Raw genomic sequence first — 27,668 nt, forward strand, 5'->3', positions numbered from 1 at the left:
CGGCTTTGCAGTGGCTTCCTTGACTACCCCACTGTGCCAGAATCTCCTTGTGACAGTGGCTACTAGTTTCTGAAAAACAGAGACATGGCAGTTCCTCTTGTGCAGTCATCATCCACAGATAAGAGCCTGGTTATATTCTTGTGAAATGGGTAGAGAATTTGTTGGCTGCTGTACGGGCCATTGAGTGCCCTTTAGCGCTCTCTAGGCCTTCTTCATCTCCATTTTGGCTATAAATCCTTTCAGATTGTGAGTGTGCCTGTTGTCTATCCTCTGCATTGTGTGGAAGAAACAGTTTTGTTCCAGTTCATAGGTGTCTGCTTCTCTAATCTCAGAACCACAGTAGATACGGGATTGCATTCTGGTTCTGTTTGGGGTTGTACGTCTTGTACTGGAGGAGGGTGGAGGAGGGTAGAAAAGATGGTGGTGTGCCTACTGTGGCTATCTGCTAGGTCTCACTCTTTGATGGCTAGCAGCTAATATTCTACAGCAGAATTGAGCTAATTGAGAAAATAGCTAAGTTTTGTAAGGAAAAAAGCCTTGGGACAGTGAACATCTCAAAGTAAAAGCAAGACTGGTAAAATCTCTATTAGATTAAATTAGCCCAAAGAAATGACTGCTTCTGGCTGCGTAAGAACAATGACGTTCAGGAGCAAAGACCTTGAGGCACAGAAGGTCAGATGAGGATGACAGCTTTCTAGGAACCACTAGAGCTTGTGGGGAAACTTAGTGAATTAAGGTGAAGAGCAACACACACGTCTCAAACAAAAACAAAAAAAACCCAAACCAAAACGAAAACAAATATTCCAAATGGTGTATATTGAGTCCTCCTAAGGGACCAGTTGAGCCATCTGGGAGACAGAAAATTCTCAAAATAACTGAATGAAATCTACATCACACTTAACCTAATGATATTATTTAAATAAATTTGATGAACCAAAGGAATTTTTCTGGCATCTAAGAGAGTCGTGGGTATATTAGTTTGCCTGTTATCTCTTATTTTCCACTCCTTTATTATGTAGCACTGGTAACATACATTCTTGGCATAGCTTTATGGCTTCTGAACAAATTCTTAATCCTCTGTGCAGTTAACAGATTTGAAACTGCAAATTTGATACTAGGGAATCAGGTGAAATTTGGGACATCCTCCTTGTATCTGTGTATGACGGGTTTTTTCCCCGCTCTTTTGAGATCTGTGATTAGGCATGCTTTTTGCTCTCCAAGTGCTACAGAGGTAGGTTACTGTGCTTAGAAGTAATTTTCTTGAGACAGGCGAGATAAAGTGGACAAAAGATGGCTGGTAGGAAGACTAGAGAAGAACAAATGGAAAACTTAGTTCTGATTAAAGTAAAAGATTGGCACAGAAAATAATCAGAAATGTCAACCTGAATTCAGCAGTTTCATAGTCACTAAGCTGAAAGCAATGAGATCTGGAAAACAGCATACAAAACCCCCCAAAACAGCGAAACAACCCCCCAAAGTGAGTATATTCTAGAAGACCTGTCTAGATATAGAAGTAGTATACAATTTACAATTTAATTTAGTTTACAATAAAAGTGTGTGTGTATGTATATAGTGTAGTGTGTATATAATGTGTATGTGTAGAAGAATGGTGGCCCAGAGAGGTTGTGGAGTCTCCATCCATGGAGAAATTAAAAATCTGACTGGGCACAGTCCTGGGCAGCCTGTTCCAGCTGACCTGCTTGAGCAGGGCGTTGGGTGGGTGATCTCAGGAGGCTGCTTCCAACCTCAGCAATTCTGTGATTTGTCTTCCCGTTAAGGTTTTAATAGTCCACAGAACATTCAGTGGAAATATTCTACTAAGCAATCTCTTGTAAGAACACACAGTATATTGTAATTAATATGTATTTGTCTCTGTGTTTTGGGTTTTTTTTGGCATGCTGTGGTTTTTTGGGGAGTTTTGTTTTGTTTTTATTAACAAACAGTGCCAGTAGAAAAAACAAACATCATCTAATGTATGGATTCTTTCGGTCTCCCTGTAAATATATGAATGTTGTCTTATCTGTTATGAGATGAGAGAGTAAACTGAGTAGGTAACTATTTCCCAGTAAGTCTGTCTTTGTCATTGGTACTGCCAGTTCCCACAATCCTAGCATTCCCAGGGCATCAGTCAGTGTCTACAAGGAACAATTTTCAAATATTAAAGCATGTGAAAAGACGCACAGGCCAAAACTCAGAGCTCTCTAGGGACTGTGACCTCTTAAATGGAATATATTCTGACATTTTCACAGGCTACATGAAAGAATTCCAACAGGGTCATTCCATTTGGTAAACTTCTAAACAAACATTCCGTCATCTCAGTTTGATTTATAGGTTTTTTTTTTTCTTTTTTTAATTATCTGCTTATTGTGAAGAGATTAACATGGGAGACGTGACCTGTGACTGACTCAATTTAAGGCATCTAGTATATGTGAAAAGATCCTGTTAGAGGGCTGGGCATTTGAGTGATTACAGGAGATATGGGAAGTATGTTTCCCTTTAAAGAGATCTCTTGATCAAGCTGTCTTGTTCTGACTTTTTTTTCCCCTGAAATTCCTTGTGGATAACTAAATGCATAGCTAGAAAAGAATGTTGAGTTAATTTTAAATTCCACTCTATAATTTTTTTTTTAAATCGTTAGAACTAAATTCTAGCTGCATTATCGTTGACATGTTAGCTTGTGATACAGCCGCTGCAAGAAGGTAGTGTAGTGCAAACAGAACTGGTAATTGATGTGCAGTACTTACTATAGCAGCCTTTTGCAAATCATAGGTAGCATGGTGGGTGACCAAATATTGTCCTTTAAAAATTACATTTTTTTATATATATATGCAGTTGAACATATATATAAACATATTTTTATGTATATTATAAAATATTTATTTATTTATTTAGATGTCTATATGGGCAAGGCTGAATGGCAGGGAATTTTCATTTAAACAGTGAACACTGCCAACATATATCCTCCCTTAAAAGGAATTTTTGGAGATTTTAGTGGGAGAAGAGAAGTAGAACTTGCAGACTTATAAATTCGATACCACTGTAAGTGTGTGGGATTTTTCTGGGAAGAGTAACTGAGGTAGGTGGTGACCGTAATTTGGATTGTTTAGGTCTTAGTTACCACAGTAGTGAAGAATATAGGCAGAAGTGTCCAGTCCATCTGAGGTAATGCCTTAGTCACAACATACTACACAATGCTATTTCAAAAATTACTCCGATTTTTCAATTGACTCTTTGGAAAAACAAATAGAAAGGTATACTTGATGTTTTACTAGCGAAAGAATATGAAGATGGGAGACTTGAATGTATTGGGTTTTGTATCTTAAATACAAGCATAAGATTTACTGTATGATATGTACTGCTGATTTGTTTGTCAAATCTTAAGTGTTCAAAGCAAAGAACTTATATACTGGCATAGAAAAAAAAGGTTTTTTTAACAAAACAAGAAGGCAGAATAGAGATCTATTCTAAGTGGGAATTGGGGCTGGGGGAAGAAAAAAAAAAAGCAGAGCAAAACCCCTCAAGTTAACAGTTTGAGGCAACTTCTTACTGATTAAAGAAGTAATAGAAGAAATTATAAGAGGGCTTATTTAAATGAATGTTTTAGTTTGTGTAGTCAGAGCACTATTTTCCTATGTGAAAACATTTTTCCTGTGTTCGTCACTGCACAGTGATGAACTGGATTATCCTAACACAGGAACAGAGAACCAAGAAATTCATCAAGGTGTGTGTAAAGCCAAGATGAAATAAACATTTTAGTAACTAAGCTTTCTTCCCCCACTTAAAAGTCTTGTGGTAGTGAAATAGATTAAATACCTAAAACTGTTCTCATTTTTTTTTGTTTTTTACTTTAATCTGTAGGGTTTTTGTTTGATGGGATTGCAAAGGAATGAGCTCCCTAAAATGCGAAGAGTTGGAATGTTAAAGCAATCGTTGCTTAGTTACTTCATGTTTAATGAGGTTGTAAAGTTGCTCACAGTTAGTGATCTCACTCACCAGATCACTGATACTTAAAAAGATAACGGGTCTATTCTGAGTGGCAGACAAGCAGGCACTGTGGAGGGTACAATGTTGCTGCATCGTTTTCTGCTGTACATTGTGATTTTAGCGAGTATCTGTTAGGCACTTATTCTTTTTTAAAGAAATGTTTCTTCTGTAGGCTGAAGGTTGGCAGAACACTTGAAAGTCTGTGTTGCAGGAGGATAGAAAGAAAAAACATTGATTACTTTAGATTAAAAGCAAACAAATGTTTATGAAAAACTAGTGCAACACGTTGCTATTAAATGAGATGTTACTGGATTTTGGTTTATGGAACTGACAGGGATGTTCCATTCTGAAGCCTTGTATACAACTCAATATAAACAAATTGAAATTAAAATGAGAGGTACTTCCACCCTCTGAAGATGATGCGAATTCCAACAAATTTAATTTTTATCGAAACAGAAAGCTGCTTGTGTATCTTCAATTTCTGGTTTTCATAGGCTGATGCCGTTTGTCATTGGGTTTAAACCTGTAATCGACCAGTACAACACACGCTGCTTAAGATTTTCTTTTAGCTGAAAGAGATACGTATGTTTTGTTGTTTGATAGAAACTAGTGTTTCAGCCACAATTTTGTTTCTAGCTCATTACAGGTTTCTGTATGATCCTCAGTGTCATTTAGCTATTTGTAGTTAAAAATAGTTCTTTGGAAACAGGTATGTGTTCAAATCAGAGAGGTTATACATCCAATATTTACTTAGGAAATGAGTAGTTCTTTTTCCTTTATTACAAAACATGTATTTAAGTACACAGCAGCAGAAAGATGAGACGAAAATTTAGCAATTTGAAAAAGGTTTTTTGCCTGTTTTTTAATAATGCCAGCAATTTCAAATGACAATCCAAATTCCATCTGCCTTTTAGAAACTGAGCACAAAAGCATTTCAAACTGAGTGGAGTTGAAAGACCCTAAGATTTTTTGGGATGTATTTTCTGTTTCAAGGGTTGTGTTCTGTTTATTGTATAACTGCTAAAATAAAGAAAAGGCTTTAAAAAGTAGTCAAAGAACAAGCAATTTGCTATTTTTTCACTAATACTTATTCTAAAGGATTTTGTGTCACAGGACCAAATTTGAATGGGAAAGTATTAAGTTCCCACCATTGAAGTCTTTCACCAGTTCTTTTAAGATAAATGTGGAATTAGCATCCTTTAAAACCAACAATGAAAGTTACTGCTGTACAAAGCTGTTTTTATCTCAAAACAATGACCTTCGAGACAGATGCTATCCAAACATGGGAAGTATGTTTAAAGTATCAACATGGTGTTGGTGGCTGATGACAGGGCTTCTGCTATTTTGCAAGAGCTTAAAAAATTTCTAACCGATTTGAAAGTGCATAAGTAAATCTGTGAAGTAAGTATGGTGCTTTAGCAGTCAAAGGTGAGAACATATCCAGGAGAGTTACAAATTTATTTTATTTATTAGGGAAAAGGGAGCTCTTAAATGGGAGGTGGATTGGCTTTCTGGGGATCATGAGGATCATTTGCCTTCATTCACATGGGATCTGCTGGTGACTGGAAGACACCTTTGAACAACTGAGTATTATCAGTTAGCGATTAATTTAGTATTTGAACATGCTAACCAGCTAACACTGTTTCTGTTCCTTCTAGTACAGTTCTTAGGAATGCGAGAAAGTTGCTAATAAAAACATGCACTTTTCCCATTTTGCAGTGCTGCACCTACAGCTACTGAGCCGGCAGTTGTGAGATGCCCCCAGGTGCCTGTGAAGCTGTCTCAGAATGTTAGACTTTTCTAGTAGGCATGTTGAGAAATGGTGATTATATTTTTTCTTTGAATTCTTATTACTAAAAATAGTAGAACTATATTGTTGATCACTCAAGTAACCAGTATATCCAAATTATGAATTGAGCTTGAATTTTAATGTATATTCAAGAGTGCTGGGAAAACAAGATGTGTTGGAATATGAGTTTCTTTTCATGATGTGGGGAATAAATGTCATTCTTTGTGCGGAGATTTAAGAGAAACTGTTCCCTGGGCAGAGCATCCAGGCATTCTCAGTATTCACAGTGTAACTGAATCTGAACAAAAACTATTTTCTTCCAAGGTACCTTTTCTTCCTCTTCAGTTGTTATGTCTGCCCGCGCCTTAACTGTTCAATATTGGATAGCATTTATTGGCAACTACAATATTTGGCTACATTGAAAATACACAGCATCATTTTGACATCTCTCCTCATCTGCATGAGAATTTAATCATTCTTATTTCCCATAAATTCTGTGATTCCTCCTTTTCTTCATAAAGGTATTTGCAAATTACTGTTGACGTTTCAATCAGATTTCTTAAAGGAGTTGTAAAACATTAATCTGTATGTTAGTTTGTACTGAACGGGGAGGTGAATTTGAACCAAAATATTACGCTTAACTCCAAGTGGCTGAAGCATAAGCGTATTTGTTTCTGTAACTTCTGCTGTGGGTGGGTACCCTTGAAAAAGGGGAGAGGATAGCAGGAACTCCATGCCCCTAAAGCTCATCTTTCTGAACAGGTGAGAACATTCATGAGGGCTTGAGCTGCTGTTGCCCAACTGCTGTTACTGTGATCCGGCATTCACTTGAGCGCTGGACACTCTTCATTTGTACAAAGCACTACTAGCAGATAGGAATGGATAGAACTACCTTCAGAACTATGACAGTTGAAGGAAAATTACACACTTCAGAGAAATGTGTGAAGTGCACTGTACCCCTCCCATAAAACAATTTCTGCTGTTACATATTGTTATACTGTTAGAATATAATTAATCCATCCAAACTGTTAACTTCTCAGTTGGCATAAGAAAAATGTGGAGCTATAAGCTGGTATATCCATAACTGTGTAAGATTCTATTTATTGACTGTGTCGGATTTTCATACAGGTTTCTTAAGCAGTATGTGTTTGTATTCTTTGTGTCTGGATTTTTTCTTTTTCTGAATGTGTGGAGTTTTTCAACAGTAATTTTGTTTCTTATGCATAATTAGTGTTACGGCTGCAGGTAGTGAGGAAGTTCATTTGATTTATGAAGGAGTTCTTCAACAGTATTTTTTTTTTCCCTTGTGTTCAGTAAAAATCACTGCAAAAGCGGAAGTATTGGAATAGTCTATAATTTGTATTTAAACAAAATCTAATTTAAGGTGATAATTTTAATACAAGTGATCTGCAAGCAACAACTCTTTTAGGCTGGCAGAGCTGCCTCAAATAATTTACCCTGCAAGAGTTTTTCTTTTGCCTGGATTTTCAGCTCCTTAGACATCAAGAAGTTGATACGGCCTAGTAAGCTCACATCTTCTTTGACTCTGCCATTCTGAGCAGGTCTGGATTTCCCTTCTCCCAGCAGTAGGAAGCCAGGCAGAGACCTCCCAGTCCTGCTGGCTCTGTCATGCAGCCCTGGCCCCGTGGTATCAGTTGCGTGCCCTGGGAGTGCGCTGTTAAGGTGAAGAGTCGGTGTTGAATTATTGTCTTGTAGAAAGATCCAAAGAGGCAAGATAATTTTTTTTTTTTCCTGGTTTCCACTTTCAAAATTCTGCATCAGGTGTTTGTTACTATATGTCGTTCTTTTCAAATCTGATGCCATAAAAGTGAAATGGTTTTTCTGAGTGGAGATGTCCTTTAGAATTCCAGGCTGAAGGATTTGAAGTATAAAGTAGGGGCGTGGAAAATATGTGTGTAACGATAGTGGTTTTAGGTCAAAGGGAATGGAAAAAGCACCTGCTAGAGTTACTTGTTGACACGTAGTGTCTACTTAAAATTATGTATAGTTTATTTTCTGTAAGTACATGAAATGCAAACGAGTCTGCTGTTCCCTCATAGCCAACGCCAGATAATTAGAGGGGATCCCTTTCCCCAGAACCTTCCAGGTGACACTGAAGTTGATGGCTCATGTAAAATAAATGGGATATGCTGGAGAGAATGGCAGATCAGAAGCTGTGGGGGGAAATACTCCGAAAACTGCGGGGAATAATGAGATGCATAACTGTAACACAAGAAGGAAAAGAATGAAATACTTGGTTTTTAGATATTTACAACAAGGAACAGAATCGCTTTTACACACTGCAAGGAAAGACGTGGAAATAATCACTGGTTTTCCCACTTACCTCTGCTAGGTCAATGTCTCTGAAACAAGACCTGGGGCTGGGGCGGGTGAGAAGGTTCCTCAACATAACTTTTTCAAATGCCAACGTACAGCTTTGTTGACTGGTGAAACTTAATGAGTAATGAATGTGCCAGTCGGGCAAAGATAAAGTATTTCTGGTGCCTGCAGCAGCGTTCAGGGTAGCGGGGGGAAGGGAGAAGGAAGGGAAAAAAGAGAGCGAGCCCTCAGCAGTAGTTTGTCTTAGGTATCAGCAAACGCTGCTCCTTCAGCAACTGCTGGATTTATTTTTAACCGCTTGACTCATTCTCTGTCAGATGATTGACCATCAAGCCGCATATTGAAGCACGACTGTGCAGAGGAAGCAAGCGTAGCTAAAGGCGAAGGGGGAGTGGTTGTCTGGGAAAAGAGGTGGGATCTGGGAGCTGTGCTTCACACGCTCCGTGCCCGCCGTCCCAGCGAGCCGGCGGCGGGCGGGCCGAGAGCGGGGGGCGATGGCGGCTGCGGGCGGCGCAGGGGCGCGGGTGCGCGCCGGTTAGGGGCAGGCAGCTGGAACCGCCGCTCCGCACAGCAGCCCGCCGCCGGGCCACGCATTCATCATTTTTTTTTTTTTCCTTTGGTGGATGTTGCCATTCTAAAGGATTCTCATCATGATCGATAGCTCCAAGAAGCAGCAACAGGGCTTTTCCGAGATTTTACCCGCAGGAGACGTTAAGCCGCTGAAGGAGAAGGAATGCCTTGAGGCGAACAGCCAGAAAAGTCTCAAGGAAGGTCAGTCGCTTGCCGGTTGGGGGACAGAAAATGCCCAAGCACTGGGCGGGTTCACTTCATTTGGGGTGTAATGCTGTATGTCAGGAAGAATTTTTGTGCATTAAATTAAGTATTGCTTTTCCCCGTAAAAAAATTTCTAAAAGCTAAGTTTAGAATTTACTTGAGACTATTAAAATAACGATGATGATAGCCTGATAGAAATTGTAGCATGAAGAAAAATGGGTGATTAAATACTCTTTTCAGAGTAGCATTTAGTGCTGAATTCATGAAATATTCTGAAATTGTCCTGCAAATATTGCACAAAATGCTTCAAAACGTCACTGTTGAAGTAAATATAATGAAATAAATGTCATTAAATAGGACACTGTTAAAAGTAAAACCCCACAAACCTTTAGTTTTAGACATGTATTACTACCTCATTTTCAACAGTGCTTTCCTCACTGTTCTTTCTCTAGAATTCCCTTCACCCCTCATACTTAAAATTAGATTTGACTCTGCTTTCCAGATGTATGCTTCTGGATGTACGTCTCTGTAAATGATTGGGTTTAGACTGTGCATTAAGTTGATATAATGCACAAGCATTATTTTGTAAAATAGTAATAGTCTGAGGATATTTGGAGCGTTATTTAAAGCTGACAAATTCCAGATTCATTTAAAGTAGTATTTGTTTGGCTGTGGCCATGATATGCTGAGACGTGGAAGTTGCCTTACTCCTTCCAGCTGGAGGTTCTTTTCTCACTGGGCTGCGTTAAGGAGAAGGAAGAGAGCTCTCGAGGTCGCTGCCAGCCCCGCACAGAGCAGGTTGTGAGCTGCTGTATGTTAATGTCCCAGGCTCTCCGCAGTTCAAGACTCAAACTCCAACTTTGTAAACAGAAGCAAACTGTAATTGTGGTCGACAATATTCCTGCTTTCCTTTCACAGCACTCTGCCTTGGCTTTTACTCCAGATATCTCTGGATTGTGTATTGATTCAGAGATTTCTTCCTGGGTGTTGTGGCAGGACTGCTGCCCCCTTCTACATGAGATCACGCCTTTCTCAGAATTTAAATGCTGAGTTTGTTTTGGGATTTTGTTTGTTTGTTTTTAAATTTGGATCTTAATAATGTTTAAAACAATAAACAGCCCATATTCATTATTGAATTCGGTAACTGACAGTTTATTTTGAAAAACCCTCAGTTAGGGCTAGAGAAAACTGATATTTTTTTACTGATACCAAAGATTTCTTATTCATTGCAAAACTAGATAATACTAAGTTGAGTGTTGATGCATGTAGCTGTGGCTGAGAGCATAACAGTTCTGCTTCGTTTACCGCAGGGAAGTACTGATTGAAAGACAGTGATTGAAGAGAAAGGGCCAACAGGGGCTTCTTTTTCATGGTGTTTACCTTGCACCTCCAGACAGGCCCAGTTAAACCCGCTGCTGCTACCTCTGAAGCTCTGTGGGGCAACAGGAACAAAGGAAGAAGGCGAGGAAGTGGAGAGGGACAGAGGAGTAAACACACTGTTGCTGGAAATACTGTTGGAAAAACCCAACCCTAACTAATCTAAGCTACCAAGAAATAAAGGGGAGAAAGATGTGAAAAAATTGGCATGGTGAATAGTGTAGGTGGGCTAATAAGTAACAACGGTAATTGTTAGCTTCAGTCTTCTTTGAGTTGTGGATAAAGTGGATGAAAGAATGTACATTACAGTAATGATGGTCTGTCAGAGTAGCAAAAAACCTGCAATTATGGGACACTCTTCCAGTCTAAATTCATGAATATTTTAGAGTTTAAATTATTCAATGCATAAAAGAAGATACAGTTGTTTTCCACAATCCCTATTTTTGCTTCCTTTTCTCTGTTTTAGTATCTGTTCTCCATTTTCACTCTTCCACAGTGAATATGGCTTATCCTTTTATCTCTCCTAAGTTTGGAGGCTTAATAATTAAAATAATGAACTTCTTTTTGACGGTATGAATGACTACAGGTTCTCCTCTTCCAGCCTTTCCTCTTTCTGAAGCTTAGAAAAAACCCAGGCGTTTTCTGTTTTGTAGTATATAGAATGTATTATTGAAAACATTGCAAATCTGCTTGGTTTGCATCTAGAGAGACTAAAAAGGAGCTTCACCTTTTCAGTTTGTGATGTTATGAAATATGTAGTTAAGGTATTTTGTAAATTTTTAAAAATTCGGTTGCAGTTGTTAATTTCATCCTATTTAAATAACATTATAAAGAACACTAAAACACTTCTTATTTTACAGAACAGTATATTCTAAATTAGCTTTTGGCATTCTCTCTCTCTTCCCCCTTCCCTTTCGTTTTCTTTTAATTCAAACAATGATGTGACTGGTTTTGCCACCTGAATCATCAATCTTTTTTTGTTAGGACACAAAAATACTTAGAATACCATCTGTGAATGATTAAAAGCGCAAAAATGAAAGAATGTAATTCTATTGGCAAACCCAGATGAAGTACGTAGATGTCAAGTAATTCAGAAGGTGCCACAGCCTTTGCCTCATAATCTGTCTCGCACACGTTTGATAAATCTAAAAATCCTGAGACAGTACAACGTGCTTATTTCAGCAATGAGTACCTTATGAGAATTGTTAGGCGCAGTTCTTTTTTTACTTAGTGTTTCTTTATAGGGAAAGAGACTTTGATGGAAACACCAATCCCAACACTGTCTTCAGCAAGTTAATATTAAGGGCATTGGATGGTTAGACTACAAGGATGAATTTTTTTTCTTTGCTAAGGCTAATGAATACTCTTAGAAGGTACACATTATAGCATCCTATAGCACAGGAGGAAATCCTCTTAATTATCCTACTTTCTTGTAAACAACTCATGTTATTGCATATTGACTGTTCTGTGAAAACGGTTCTTAACTTTATCTGCTTTATCAAAATTACCTTTTGTGTGAGCAAGGAACAAAAGTACTTCTTTGGTTCTGAGAACCATACAGTGGTAACTAAACAGCTTTTTCAGAAATTCCTGTAGCATTGACTTCTAATGTCAAGTAAGTGGCTGAAACATTTAGAAAATTCAAGTGAAAAGCCTTAAATGAAATCAGGACATCATTGTGCATATAGTTAGTAAGAAAGAATTAGTATCATCAACAATCATACATTAGGAATTAGGAATGTATTTGGGCTGCAGATTAGAAGGTTTCTAACTGAGGAGTGAAGTGAATTTAGGAAGTCTTGCCTTGTACCCTAAATTGTTCTAATATAAAGATCGATGGGTTCCTGCAAGAGTGTATGACTATGGAGAGCTCTGGAAGACACGGTATTAAATTGGTGAAACAAATCAATATCATGCTATCTCAGGTGAGATTTAAAAGGAGACTGGATCCCAGTTTGTTTGCACCATATTTTCTATATATTAATCTGAGCTTCTAATTACCAGGTGCCTGCAGTTACTGTAAGGAAGAAAAAAACAAACCAGGAAGGAAATTTTCTTTCCACCTTGAAACATAATTTCTTTCCTGGATTTGTATTGCTTTTTAATTTTACTGTTTTGTGAGGAACTGGAGACTGGCAAGCGCTAGAAACAGGATACAGGGTGGAATGAGTGAAGCACAGGGATTACTCAGGTGCTTGCTGGAAATGCCTTCATGCTGCCTGGTTAATAGCTTACCAGATTTAGTCAGGAAGGATTTCTTCCCTTCCTCCCTTGCAATCAAATCAATATTGCATGAGAATTGTTTATTTAACAGATTTCCTGCTATTGCTGGTATGTTGAGTATTGGGGATACTCTTGACCTCTACTGCTCTCCTGTGGTGGCATGTTACACTTAAAGATTCTACTTAAAGATTCTACTGTTGGTTTGCTGCTTTTAGTTTAGTTTTGTTGTTTGTTTTTGTTTGTGGGTGTTTTTTTTTAAAGTTTAAAGTTTTGTTACATGGTTTTTGGAGGTGTTTTTATTACCCCTGTCAGTGGCAGTCTACCAGGTATGTTTCTTGAGACACAGATAATGAGAAAAATACTGGGGGGGGGGGGGGGAAAGTATTATTCATGTTGTCTTAGTTAATAAAGGAAGCACTATAAATTCAGTGTACTGATCCTCCTCTGAGGCTGTGTTAACGTTCTTAACTTTATGTATCTACCATAAACAGTCTCTTTAATGATCGTGGCATAATTGTATGTCTTACAAGTACATCAGCACTTATTCCGCAAAATTTTCTTCTTCAGTGTAGCACTTAAATGAATACTAAATATACAGTAATGCCATTATAATAAACACATGTTTAAGTACTTTGATAAACCAAGGCCACAATGTATTAATTTGATTTTGTGTGTAATCTGTATACAATTAGAGGATACAGCAGCTAGCCAAGAGTTCTAAGGAAACTTGCTATGGCAACTACAAGATTTCTTAAAGGTTTTATAAAAGGTTAGGATTAAGACTGCTGCTGCCAGAAGTAGGTGTAGACTCATTGAGCCCTACCCTGCTTACTGACAGCCTTTCTTGTGTTGGCATTAATAATTATGCAACCCTGAAGTGAGTAGGATCAGTGAGCAGGTATTACTGAAGACTGTTTCAGTAGTGTTCGTTTTCAGCCAGATCAGGGCACTGACCTCACAGGCTGCATCTTTGCCAATGTTGATGCAGCAGAAGCAGCCGGGGTTGGAGGGAGGAGGAGACCATTGTCTTTTCATCAGTAATCCTGTCTTAGATCATATTAAGTTATGAAACCACGCTCTGAAACCACCGTCTGTTTTGTTGCTATGCTGGAGGTTTCTTCTTTCCTTTCACAAAGCATTTTTAATGCAAAGTCCTTCTTAATGCAGCAACTTCACTGTAAGCAATCGACTCATCCACTGAGCAAGCTCATGCAGCCACCTGATGTTGTTGTCTACATGGCAGAGTTGATACAATGCCATTGCTTACATCCCAGTTTGCGATAAAGCATCTTAGCATCAATCTACCTTCCTTAGTGTTTTGAATTAATGTGTAATCCTGTGAGTTGGAGGATCTGCTCAGCTGGTATGCATTTTGTTTGTTGGTTCTACTGGGCCTAGGAAAAGTATGGAAACTAGAGATAGTAGTACGTTCTCAAGAGGGCTTGGCTGGAAATCATCTGTCATCATTCAACGTCATATGCTCCAAATTATCATAAAGTAAGTCCCTATTAGATGTAGAATTTGAACACAAGTTTTATGAGTCCCTTACAGAACATTTCTTGGCCGATAGTAGTATTTGAGGAAATGCAGATTATTTTTTAAAAAATCAGAAGACTATACTGAGCAGAGGAATACTTGCAGGTTTAGAAAATGTGATTATTGTTAACATACTTTAAGGCATGCAATTTTACAGAATACTTGAAATGTAAGATTTAATTTAGTCAGACTTTCCACCCAGGATGGTAGTGATTTTTCTAATTTTAAAGATTTAAACAGAATTGTGAAAAGTATAGATTTTGCTTTTTACATATACATGTGCATATATATATTCATTCCAGCAGACACTCCGGTAATTTGTTTGGAAGGTCGTGTATGTTCTGGCTTGTTTCTAAGCAACATGTTCCATAGCAATGGGACACAATACAGATTGTCCTATATGCTAGTCATTTCAGCTTCTCAACTGATGATATTGTTATGCTTTATATTTTTGTTTTAAATGTTAAATTTACATTTAGCTATCTTTCCCATCTAGTTTTTCATTTTCTACTTTCAGTATGATGATGTTACTTCTGGAAACAGTTATGTGTACTTCATTACTGGCTTACAGACAAAAGCTTTAAATCACAGTGGTATAATTTAAGAGATTTGGAGGTCCTGCAGGGTTTCCCTCCAGAATTCTGAGGAGATTATCTGAAATGGCCCTCAGTAGTCTCCATTCACATGCTTTACATTTACCCAGAACATTTCTAAGCTGAAATGAAAGTATGACTGAATAATTGCTTAACGTGAGTATGCATCAGAGGCTGTTACACTATAGTTAATTATTTTAGATATAGTCTTAGCAGAAAAATCACATATACAATAATGGAAAAAAGAACATTGGAAGTATATAAAAACAAGTAAGGGATTATTTTTATTAAAACAAGTAAAAATAAGTGAAATACTTCCTATTTTTTTAAATTTTACCCTGGCATACGTGAAAGTATGAACCCAGTAGAACACATTCACTCATGTTTAGATGATGTCTGATTTCTTTAATGATGAATTACTTTTATTTTAAAATTGAGAGTATTTAACCTACTGTATCATCGTCTTCAGGCTGATGGGAGATAAGTAACACAATTTTAGATGCATTTTATTTTTAAAATGCTGTACAACTTATTTAGAATTTAGGTAGCTAAATACTTTCATGGCTTTTCCATCTCCCTTCCTTCTTTCTTTGACATGCCATATGAATGAAAAGAATACTACGTTACCAAATTTGTGATTTTGGGCACATGTGAAACGAGTCATGCCAGGTGCAAACTAGCTGCCATATTCCATAATATTCCTGAAATGTGTACCTTGCATATCACCTGCTCTTTCTTTTACTTATTATACAAAACATTCAGTTTATTAAATTTTTAGTTTTATTCATAGAACAAATACTAGTTGAAAAGATTAACTGTTTTTGTCTCAATAAAGCATTTAATGAATTATAAATAGAGTACAACGCCCCATATAGAGTTGAGGGAGAAAAAGTCACAACTCAGGAGAAAGCAAAACATCTATCTCTGGAAAACTAATTTAGTGTAAATTATGCTGTTTAGAAAATGCCATGTATACTTTTAAGTACAAGCAGATGGTGTTTGGAGGCAGGAGGGTAACAACTGAAAGAGGCAACGAGTTAAGTACTTTGATACTTGATTTCTGCAATTCTGTAACTGCCGCCCTGTGCTGTGTGGTTGGTCCAGAACTCTAATACAAAGCTGATGCTTAGATCACCTGTATCCTACCATCTGATAAAATCTTCTACTTTACGGCCGCCCTGCTGCTCATCTACTTGTATTAATGTTACAGTCCTGATGCCAAGTAACTAGTTATAAATTACTTCAGATCAAGGATACAACGGAATAGTTCATCTCCTGCAGCAGGGCTTCATCGCAACTAGAACATCTGTTGTTAACATCTATTGCTCTGTTTCAACCTCAACATGTTAGAGACCTTGGCTGCATAAAAGCTGTTTTAAGCTGGTGGAAAGAAATGGAGGCTTTCTGTGTAACAGCTTTTAATTTAAAGGAAACGGCCCTGTTTCCAGCACTGTCTGTTTCCATGGCAGCCAGCCTAGCAGCCTGCACTGGAGTTTGTACTGCTCTTGGAAATTTCCAAGGGAGTATGCAGGAATGTTGGACACTACATTTTCCCACTTTTACTTGCTGTTTTAAGGGATTAAATAGCTAATATCCACTGGATTTTAATTTGGGAAGAAATAATGGGATGATTACGTACAGAATATAAAAAAAATCTTGATGCATTATTTTTCTTCTTGCTGTCATGTGAAAGAACTGTGTGCTGTCTAATGAGCCCCTTCTCAATGGTTTAGTGCCTGCTTCATTTGTGTAATCGTTAAATGTCCACAACTATTTGCTGTTTCATAGTATGCTCTGTAAAAAGATTAAATTTGATTTTAAATTAAAAGGATATGTAATTAACTGTGTTAGATGTGGAATTATTAGTGCTGGAACTGTGCACAGTATGAGTTCTGGGTTTTTTCAAGACAAGATGCAGTGGTGAAAGCTTGTCAGTCAGTGTAGATAGCATTGTTCCTGCAGGACAACCATCAATTTATTTTTGGCCTCTTTACATTCCAGGGCTTGTGATTATATAGTACTACTTTGAGACCACTTTTCCATAGGATACAAATTACAGATTTGTAACAAAAATCACTTGCTCAAGTTCGATAATAGCTGTTTGTTTGAAGTTATTTAATAATACACTGTATTTTCATTTCTGCCATTCACACTGAGTAAGACCTGACTGGACTGCATTACACTTCTTACCTTTCAAAGGGTCTTAAACAGAATGTGATGTGTACTTGCTGAAGTGCCTATTTGTGCCGGCTTTCTTGCATTCAGACCAGCATAGTGCTTCAGCAAGAAGCTATCAAGGATCTGCTTGTTTTGGTTATTCTTAATCTTTAGGCCCCTTTAGGGCATAGTGTATGTGAACCTGAACAGTACTCAATGTTTGAAAACAGAGGCCATTAACTTTATAAAATTTACTGCTATATAGAAATATGTTTCAAAATAATAAAGTGCATTGGTTAACAGATAACCTCTCCTTTTTGGTACCATCATCTCCATTCCCTTGCATATAGAAGCACTGATTCCCTGGTGTGCTAACACTGGAAGACACTGTAAGAGTGGGAGCACCAGCCTCTGGCACTCAGTTTTTCAGGTGGTGAAAAATTTATACCACCAGTGAAGTCAGAAGACTTGTACTGACTTTATGAGAGTCAGATAACCAGATGTTCTTATTGTGAGGAGGCATTATGCTTTTTGGTTTTGTCAGTAAGTATTAAATAAGCTATCTAAGACTTAAGGGTCATTTTATTGACTGAAAAAAACACATGGAAATTTTGTAATCTCTTCACCTGGTGTTAAAGTGTTGATCTTAAAATCGTACACTGACTTGAAGATAAAAAAGAATACTCGCCCTTCCCCCCAGTCAAAACTAGATTTTGACTGACCTCTCTGTGCATGGCTTTTACTCAGAAGCAGTTCAAAGACCATTTTGTGGAGTGGCATTGTTATGAAGTGGGTTTTCTGCCAGATAACGTGCAAAATATTTGTGCGGTCTTTTGCTCAGTGGTGTTAACATAGCCCTTCTTTTGCACATACACCTCCTATATGAGGAATAGTATTACTGACATTCAGAGCGTATTAGCATATCTAAATCTTTGTCAATTCTGGGCCTTTATTTTGGAGATAATCTTCTATGATTTTAGATGTTATGCAGGTAACTGCCTAATTTTAAAAGTGTAAAAACGAGAGGTAAACTATCGGGCAATAAACTGAATGGATTTACCCCGATAAGAACAATCTGCTAACCACAAGTGTTTGAGTAAGTACTACCCCATGGAGAACTTTGTTTTGTAGTACCTCAGTCTTTGGAATTCTCCCTTCCCCACACTGGTTTGTCTGTAAATGGTTCTTTGTAATAAAGAGAGAGAGGGGGGGAAAAACAAACCAAACCAAAAAAAAACCCCCTGAAACAAACCAAAAACCCCCAACAAAACAAACCAAACAAAAAACCCAACCCAAACCAAAAAACCCCCAACAAAAAAAAAAAAAGCCCTGCCCCAAAACACTGGAACAAATACCTATGGTATAATGACTTCGGCTAATGCCTTGGTGGTTTTTAGATTTTTTTTTTTTTGGAAGCTGTGTCCTCCGATCTCATCCATCCTTATTAGATTTGCCTCTTTGAGTGTTACTGACTGTTCTAGAAATCTCTCGCTATATGGATTTCTATATATATGATAAGCAAAGTCTTTATTAGATTTAAATACATGAGATTTAAACCAACCTGAATTCTATTCTATAGAGAATTTCTCACTGAAATCAATCAGCAATTCTTTGCCAAAAGTGCAAAGCAGTGCTCTGTTTTCACATCATTCATTCTTGTCTTTGAAGATAATTTAATCACATTTTCCTTATTGAAAACTTGTGATTTAGTTTCCATGACTCCCATCTTCCATATCTTTCTGGCTGTTCTTTGAGCTGCTTTTTGTGAGTCCCCATTTCCTTTTGAGTTTTTCACAAACCTCATTCCTATTCCCTTCCTTTATACACACTTCAGGTTCATCTCCACTATAAAGATAGAAAGTCTGTCCGTAACTTGTTTCTGCTCTGTCCCGCTAACTACAACAACAATATAAAGATCATTACTGACTCTAGTATGACCATCTGCTCTGACATGCAGACCTGTAAGTCAGATACCCTCTCTGACTAGATGTAGCTATGCAGCTGCTTTCTACTTTTTGTCGCTGTGGGGGCTGAAAGTATTTTAGGTCCTTATGTCTTTTATTGAGATAGAAATCTTAGCTTCTTCCTGATCTGTTTGCTTTGGAAAAGCAAAAGTTTTTTTTCAGGCTTTCAGCTTTTTAAAATAATATATTTAGGTTTTTTATTTGCAATTACTTTCTATTTAGAAACTTTATTTTCTTTAATAACGTGTTCAACTGCTCAATATTTATTTAAAAAAAAAAACAAAACCAACTTTTTCTTAACCTTCTTAATTTGTGAGTTTTTGCAAAAGCAAACATCTGGTTTTCATCCAAGTTTGTTTCTGTTTAACCTCCTTGCACTGGTCAAGGCAAAATCTTCAGTGATTATCTTCTTGTACCATCTTTCCAACTATGAATCATCTCTTCTTCAGTATTCCCCCTGCAGTGCTTCCCTGTTAGTCATGCTACAGGCTGTCCTTTCTTTACTATGCAATGTATAAGTTCCTGTTATTTAATAAGTGAATAACTGCACATTCTATATCTTCTATATCTCTTGTTTTTTCAGTCCTCCCATCATTTTTATGACTTGTCCAGATACACATGGGACAACTTCAAAAGCATCCCTTATTTGTTTTGTGATGCCCAGTGTAGGTTAAGAGATGCTGGGTAGGCAAATAGACAATATGAGAGACAACAACTATTCATTATATATATATTTGCCAAAAAATGCTAAAGCTTCACACGTGAGCGCATATAGTTTACGTGCAGGTACATTCTTACGGCTCTTCTCCTCCTTCTGCTGTAGTCCACTGTGTATTCTGTTCTAAGACTATACGTTGTTTAGGATGTGGGTTAGTTTTTACTCTTTCTGCAAAGCTTAAGCTAAATATCCCATAATAATTGAAGCCACAAATCATAGAATACATTCTTAAATTATGTATCGGGCTTCCTATCATCTATGTTTGGAATTAATGTTCATTAAAGAATTGGTTGAAACCAGTTGGAAAATAAGAGATAAGCGACCTATGTTCTCACCACTATTTTTTCGCAGAATAATTTTAGTCTTCCTCCCCCATTTCCTGGGCGAATACCACCTATTGTGGCCATGGCCTAGCAGCATTAATTTTTGTGAAGTGACACCAATTTAATCAGCCATAAATGTAACTAAGATGTCCACTGGGGTACGTTTTTTACAGTGTTGCCGCTTCCATGGTTGTGGGGCTGTGTGTGAGTGTGATGGCAGAGGGAGGCACAGCCTTTCCCCTTTTCTGACACACGTCACCCCGGATAGCACAAACGGGGAGCTGCAGGACTAAGTCTGATAAAATGAAGAACAAGTCTCTGTTGTCTGTAGTAGGTTTCATAGACTACAAAATAATTTTCCAATGTAGCCAACTGTCCAAACTGGTGAACTAGTGAGGGATTTCAAATTGTTGTTATCAACTCTGCAAAACATGTGATCATTCTGTAGCCTGAAGGTCGATTTGAAAGTTCTTTAACTTTCCCACTTCTGTTTACTAATAACCGAAAGCACCATATTAGCAATACTTAGGTAGCCATAGCTGAACCAGCTACACCTACAAAATGGGTTTAATGATAAAGCTCAGTAAGAAAGTAAGTCTGAGTAAAAAGCATATTAGAAATCAGAAATATCACATACCACAAACACATTTTTTCTCAATAGATGACTTGCCTGTCATATGTTGGTAGATGACTCGCATCAGTGATAACATTCCTGGACCTATTGTAATATTACCAGCATTTGCTTGTTGATCCACTGCATTCCAGGTGATGGAATTGAAAAAAATACTAATTCTGATTTACTTACTGTGTCTGATGATGTGTATCAGCTCTACCCTGGACATGGTGTTGGAGCAGGTAATTTTTCTTGAAGACCTTGATCCTGAAATAGAGAGGCACATACTTAGAACTGACTTGTAACGAGGCAAAAGATTTGGTAGACACGTTTGTAGTGTGTTTAGTGTTCCAAGAAAGCCAAATTCAAGTATGGTGTACATTTGGACCAAATACAGCTGTATAGCATGGATGAGATTCCTGCCCAGAGCCTGACATGCTTTTCAGCCCTTTCCACGGCTTCCTAGTTGTGTAAAAGAAAGTGTAGTTTGAGTAAAGAAAAGAAGAAAGTCAAGTTTAATCTACTTAAGACAAAAAATATTGTGTCTGAAATATGGTAGTCTTACTATGAGGTTTATAAATTGTCTCTCAAGTCATTTTGATGTGTAAAACTTAAGATTTATAAAGGGATTGCCTGTTTAGTTTTAAGACTAACTTGGAGCTTTCTTGATTTTTACAGTTGTAAGCAAGAGAATCCAAAACAAAAACACATCAGAGTTTTTTCCTTTCCTGTAAACACCATATCAGTTAGTGAATTTCTCAGTGCTTCATGCAAGCGCAATAGGAAATTCTTAGAAGTAGCCCCAGGATAGAAACTTACCATCATAACATTATATTGTATTCTTAAAATGCATTTCCATTCACTTGTGGATTTCTTGAAGTTTTCTGAAGGAATGGGCTAAGTCCTGGCCCAATACGTTACACTTCTTAGTTCACACTTACTTGTATAAAGGTTCTGGATTTTTAAAGTTGGATGTACTGTTGCATAAATGTGATTTTGCACACACGTATCTGCATTTTTGGGGGCAGATGAGACCAATTGGACTTAGAAACCCATGTGGTTTTCTGCAGAAAGATTTGAACTTTCTCTACGCGTGCTCTGAATTTACTGGGAGTCTGTAGCTATCTATACTACGCTGCCAAACCCAGCCTAGGAAGCGCTGCGGAAAGGAGCGTGTAACAGCACCATTTGAGTTGGTTCAAGACTTCAGGCAGCACAAGTTTGCATCTATTAGTAAGAGGTATTGTAAGAAGAGATCACGGCTTACCTGGAGCGACATGAAATTATGGAAGACCAAATATAAATCATTCAAACTATTATAAAATAATCCTTCAGTTAACTTTTTACAGTCATTTAATATTACTTGGAAAATAACAATTCATTACTTAAAGCAGGTATATCCAGGTTTCCAGAGGAACTCAATACAGTTTGAATGACTTTCCATCAATTTACATCTTAGTGTTATGTTCGCTTTCTCCCATCTCTGTCATTTGTAATTATTGTGTAATAATGTTGTAAACTGAACAGAACTGCCGTGGCACAGCCCTGAAATGTTTGTATTTAAATTCTCAATGTTTGTGTGACACAAGAATATAATGCCCTTGTTTTCAGGACTTGCTATTCCCGGTCTTAATGCTTTAGCCAGAGGAGTATCCTTCCTGTACTGTAGAACAGGAAATAAGCTGGTTCCTTTTAAATTCTGAAAACAATTAACTTTGTCCTTACCCTAATTTTTTAGAAATTACATTCATTTTGATGTTTTGGACAATGCATTAGTTTGTTTTGCTTCCTTGTGAAATACAATGGGAACAGCATGTCATAATCATACACCCATAATAGGCTATCAAGGCAGAATTTAAGAATGTAAATATTACATCTTTTAATATATTTTTTTCTTGACCATCTCTTGTTCAAAAGATGAATTTTCACATTAGGGTAATGGCTCTATGTGTTCAAGAAATAATGAAGCACTATGATAAATTGATACAGAAACAAGGGGAAGGGAAAAACAGAAGAAACAAACAACTTTCTTTTTTTTCCTTTTACTGGAAACATTCACAAAAAAAGCCCTAATCTTTGAAAGTGTGAAGCCTTTATGTCTATGCTCTCCCCTAGGTTTTGTGCAGTTCCTGGTACAATATTTAATGTGTCACATTGGTTATTCTTACAGTAACAATAGGATGAGAACCTTCATACATTTGATGAAATGTAATGAAACATAAGAACTTAATTCTGAAACTGTAAACAGTTTTGCCATATTGGACAGTACTGGATTTACTTGGTCCTTGAAATAGTTATGATAATACATATCTCAATCAGGAAACAGCATTTTCAGATGTTCCGAGAGAGGATAAGGTCTGTTCCTGACTGTATCACTTTTTTGGTGTTTTTAAATAAGGCAGGTAAAATCTGGCTTCTCTTCAGTTTCTTGTGTTTCTTGTGTTTCAGCAAGGTTTATTTAAATACACAATAAGCTTTCATATTTTTTTAAAAAAAATCATTAAGGAAAAACGATCCACCAAAAAAATACAGTGTTTCTTTTAAAATGCTCTGCAAACATAGTTTCTATTTCAGCATAGTGTAGTCTTGTAAGATTGGTTTAAGACGTGTAAGAAGGCTATATAATCATTACATGTTGCAGTTCATGGTACAAACTTTTTTTCTTGAATTTGTTATCGAGGAGTAGCGTTACAAGGGGAAAAAAGTATTTCTAGATTTAGATGTATACTTAATACCTCTTATGAGGCCAAGCTGATAAGTTGGGTGTTATGTATGAAATACAGTCCCTTTATCTGATGTGATCAAAAAGCTGCAAACTCCAATACAAATAGGGTTTTGAAGCAATTGTTCCAAACTACGTTAATAGCAGTTCATCCTTAATGACAGGTGTCTCAGAGGTTACTGTCAGGTCTGAATACATATAGAAAAATATTTCTGAAGTTGAAATATTTAGTATCTTTTTAATGGGTTCTTTTTGTACTTTCAGAGGGATAGTATGCTTACATATGAATGAATGATTGTTTTGTTTTGTCAGTACTTCAGCTGAGGCTACAACAAAGACGGACACGAGAACAGCTGGTTGACCAGGGCATCATGCCACGTAAGTCTAATGTTATTTCTAGTAATTTGTATTATTATACTGTATTTATTATGAGCCAAATACATAAAGTAATGAAGATAAGCATTTATGTGAGAATCATTAAAAATAACTATGATTTGAAAAGACTTGTGGGATCCTTTTGGTAATCTAAATGAGCATGAAGTAAATTCATCGTGCTTACCTAACGTTTCAGTTAAAATACCCATTGTGATGAAAATGCAAGGATTTGCAGACATAGTCTGATTCTCCTTTTGTTTTCTCTCTTTAAATTATGACTAATCTTACTGAAATAAATTGAACTCTATAAATGAGTGGACATTAATAATAAAGCCAGCAGTCTTTAAAGTGCAGGATGGCAAGGGCTGCCAAACAAAAACAAAGAAATCGAAGTTGTGGATTATGTGCAAACAGACACGTCTTCTGTGTCAAATCTTGGATGATGGTAGCTGTGATGTTACAGGGTGTGAGGCAGAGGATTAGGCTGGGCATTGAACACTGGATTTTATGATCTAATGCAGAAGCCTCTGTGTCTAGGCCTTTCTGAGTATGAGTACATTTCCAAGAATATGGGAAGTGGCTTTGGTTTTTTTTTTTTAGAAAACTGTTTTGGTTTTAGAACATTTTTTTTCAGTTGCTAGAAGTTCCTGAACAACTTGACACATCTGGCAAACTGTCCAAATTGGTCTAAGAGTCTTGTATTCTCTTCCAGAACAAAGATTATATAGTGGTAAAAATTCAATTAATGCCCTTAGATGCTATCTTTGGAAGAGTTAAGATGCTGCCGATCACCTTAGTGTTGAAGTGTCTTGTTAAGGCAGCAACGTCACCAAGTTCATAAATACATTTGGAGATGTATTTATGATTTCAGTATTCCGTTATACAGAGCTTCTGAGTCTTTGGCCTGGCTACCTGCCATCCTTGACAGTCATGCAAGAAGTTACCAGTTCTTCATTTTTATCTCTAACTCTGTTCTACTGCTGGAATTTAATTGCAGGTCATAGTGCTTTGACAAGCAAACAATGTTTCTTAATTTGTGTATTTGTTACATTTGTATGTCTGAACTCACAGCGCTTGTATTTTGAAAGTAAGTAATTGGCATGCTTTATGCAATTGCATTTTATTGCCAGAGTCTATTTTCTCCTTTATTGATTCCAATCTGTTAGAGATGATGGTTGTTTCAGCAGCAGTACTTACAATACCTAAAATCAATCTAGGAATCACACGAGGGTTCTCCTGAATATGGATATTTAGTGGCCTAAAATTCAACTGCAGTTAATTCTCTCCTTAGAGAACACCTCTCTCCTTTGGTGTTCCTCCATTTGGGCTCCCAATGACTATGCTAATTGTTTTGTATAACATCTTCTGACTTGTTTTGGAGATCAGCCTGGCCTCAGAATGAGGGATGCATAGAAAGCATAGAGAATCCCTAAGTGGACAGTGTGGGATGAGACTAAGCTCAAGATAAGAGGTCCAAGTTGTCAAAAGATTCAACTGTGAAAAGTGATTTTTTGTAAACAAACAAAAACCCCAGCCACTGAAAGCAGATAAAAGTTATGTCAAGTTATTATAAATAGTCCAGTGTGTACTGCTGAATTCTAGCTTGAAAGCATAGTATCTTAAAGCTAATCTCGTCTTCAAGGTTTCTGAGTATGCAGCAGGCTTCAGATTGCTTTGCTAAAGCATATTCACTTTCCCAGGTCTGCATTGTTGATTATCTTCAGGCACAGAATGATCTGTTTCTTTTTGAGTGAAACCTGGGAAAAAAACTTCTAAACTGTCAAAAAGTGTTGAAGATTTTGTTTTGCAAGTATCTTATCTTTGCCAAAAGTGTGGCAAATAAGATGGATCATGCCTGCTGCCATTTCACTTCCTTTCAACAATCCAGTTGAGATGAAGCACTCTACAGTTCATGTTATTTGTAGCTGAACAGTGTTTTTACTCTTTTTGGCTATTAAGCAGCTAACTATCATTCTGTTTTCTAATCTGAACACTTAGGGCTTGTACAATTTTTTTTTTTTTAAATCAGCACAAATAGTTCTTACAGGACAGTCCAGTTCTCTCTAGTAACAGCAAGTGTGAGGTAAGGACAGATAGTAAATACAGTGGAATAAATGAAACAGTGGCATTCTGTTTCATTCTGTTTTGGCATTCTGAACCTTGCCTCATAAAATTTCTACTGTGGAACAGTTTTGGTAAATAGACCTTGGTTTACACAGTGAAGAAGTTAAGTATTACATTGTAATATCTGTTAAAATCACATATTGCAAGTATTCTGCATAGGAGTGTTGCTCTTTTCTCTTAAATGTAAGTGGTTATAACTAGCATGAGTCAAATGCAAGCCTGGTCAGTTGCAAACACAGCTCTGAGATGGTGTTAAACACCCATACACACATACTGATTAGGATATTTCTTATGGAAAACACTTCCTGTCAATTTAACTCTTACTCTCTCTTCACAGCTTTGAAAAGTCCAGCTGCATTCCATGAGCAGATAAAGAGCCTGGAGCGAGCCAGGGTAAACCGCTTTGTGTAAACTTGTTATTAACATCTGAAAATAGATAGTCAGTTGTATGTGATAATAAATTCTCTGAGCACATGTAGTCTTGGAAGAGTCCATTAAAATAAAATATTGGTGTCAAATCTGAGAGGAACTTTCTTAATCCTTCACGGATCAAGGTGGTGGGATACGCTTATGGTCATAATGTAATACATAGCTACCTCCAGTTAAGGATAGAATCCTTGGGTAGATTATGCTTGTGCAGTATTTCTGTAGCAAATCTATGCTGTTGTGATTTTGTGTGGAGGTATAGGATCAAATCCAGAAGTATTCCCAACTTGTTTGGGGAAGACAGAAATTCATTAGCACTGTTTAACTGATAGAAAAACAATAAAACAAAGCAAACCCCTCTACTGCCTGTGTTCTAACAGCGATGTCCACCTGTCTGAATGCAACTGCAAATATTCATTGATTGGACTTCGGTGATTTATCAAACGAATTTGATGTTTTTCTGGTAAACAGTAGTTAATGGTATTTCCTCATTTCTTTAAAGACTGAAAATTTTTTGAAGCACAAGATTCGCAGCAGGCCGGACCGGTCTGAGCTGGTCAGAATGCACATCCTCGAAGGTACGTACCCAGCTGTATGTACCTTTTAAGCTGCCATTAGAAGGAATTCCTGTTATGCACGGTTTTCTAACTGAATTAGAAATAATTCATATCAACATCTAAAGGTTTATATGCTCTTTTTCTCTACTTTTACAGTATTCTAAATCTGTATAACAATAGATACATCTATGGCAGTGAAAGTATTCTCAACTGTGTATTTGTTTGCAATTGCATATTGCTTTTATTCTATAATGATAATTATACCATGGTGTATGTACATGTAGTGTATCTATTGCTTCAATTCCTACTCATACCCTAAAACAACCTGACAGCCTTATGCTTCCCCCCCACCACCACCCCAAACAACCTTTAATAAACTTGACTTCTACTCTGCCTTGTTATTTTCCGTGTTGCTCAGGTAATTTGAAACAATAGTCTCTTTATGAATGGGGCTATATTACTGTGTTTCACTATCATCTTATCAAATACAGAAATTACCAAATAACCATAATCCAAGTCAATTCAATAGCCGTTAGTTCTCAAAACATGCATTTGGATACTAAACCCAGATAGGAGTCTCCGTATCGATAGATCACATCCATATTGACAGACAATCTCCGTATTTTCATTGAAGTACAATTTTGAAGACTCAAAGTTGTGCTAGAAGCTATTTTGAAAGATAAACTTTTTAAAATGTTTGTCAACAGAGAATCCAAAAATCAATGGATTAATTAAACCTTTACCATAGCTCACACTGGTAAACCACTAGAACACCAAATGCTGTCTTCAGATTATAATTAGCATTTGTTATTTTATATTCCCTGCTTTATTGTTGGACATTATACAGATATTTACCAAAAGTATTACTGCTGTTGAAAAAGAGGTGATGTTTTTTATAGAAAAAACAAGATCATGGGGGTGAAAAACATCTACTCACATAATCTTATTTTTGCTTATTAATTTGAGAATTTTCAGAAAAATACTTGCCTGCTTTTGATAAAAGTGGAGTGGTTGTTGCAAAGACAAGAACATGTTGTTTATCATGAAATTGCAGAAAAGATGGAACAGAATAT

The 27,668-nt window shown here is 37.0% G+C and overlaps 1 protein-coding gene across 17 annotated transcripts in view; it reads left to right on the forward strand.

Annotated features, from left to right (window-relative positions):
* The window catches only part of MRTFB (myocardin related transcription factor B), an 85,896-nt gene that overhangs the window by 28,401 nt on the left and 29,827 nt on the right, over positions 1 to 27,668 (forward strand). For 10 of the 17 annotated variants that reach the window (XM_074599523.1, XM_074599520.1, XM_074599536.1 and 7 more), the window contains 3 exons: positions 23,426 to 23,491; positions 25,950 to 26,005; positions 26,541 to 26,616. In XM_074599523.1, the coding sequence (XP_074455624.1) occupies positions 23,426 to 23,491; positions 25,950 to 26,005; positions 26,541 to 26,616 (198 nt within the window). The other 7 variants (XM_074599538.1, XM_074599530.1, XM_074599531.1 and 4 more) reach the window with 3 other exon arrangements.

Source organism: Larus michahellis, chromosome 8 (assembly GCF_964199755.1).
Source record: "Larus michahellis chromosome 8, bLarMic1.1, whole genome shotgun sequence".
NCBI classification, from domain to species: domain Eukaryota; kingdom Metazoa; phylum Chordata; class Aves; order Charadriiformes; family Laridae; genus Larus; species Larus michahellis.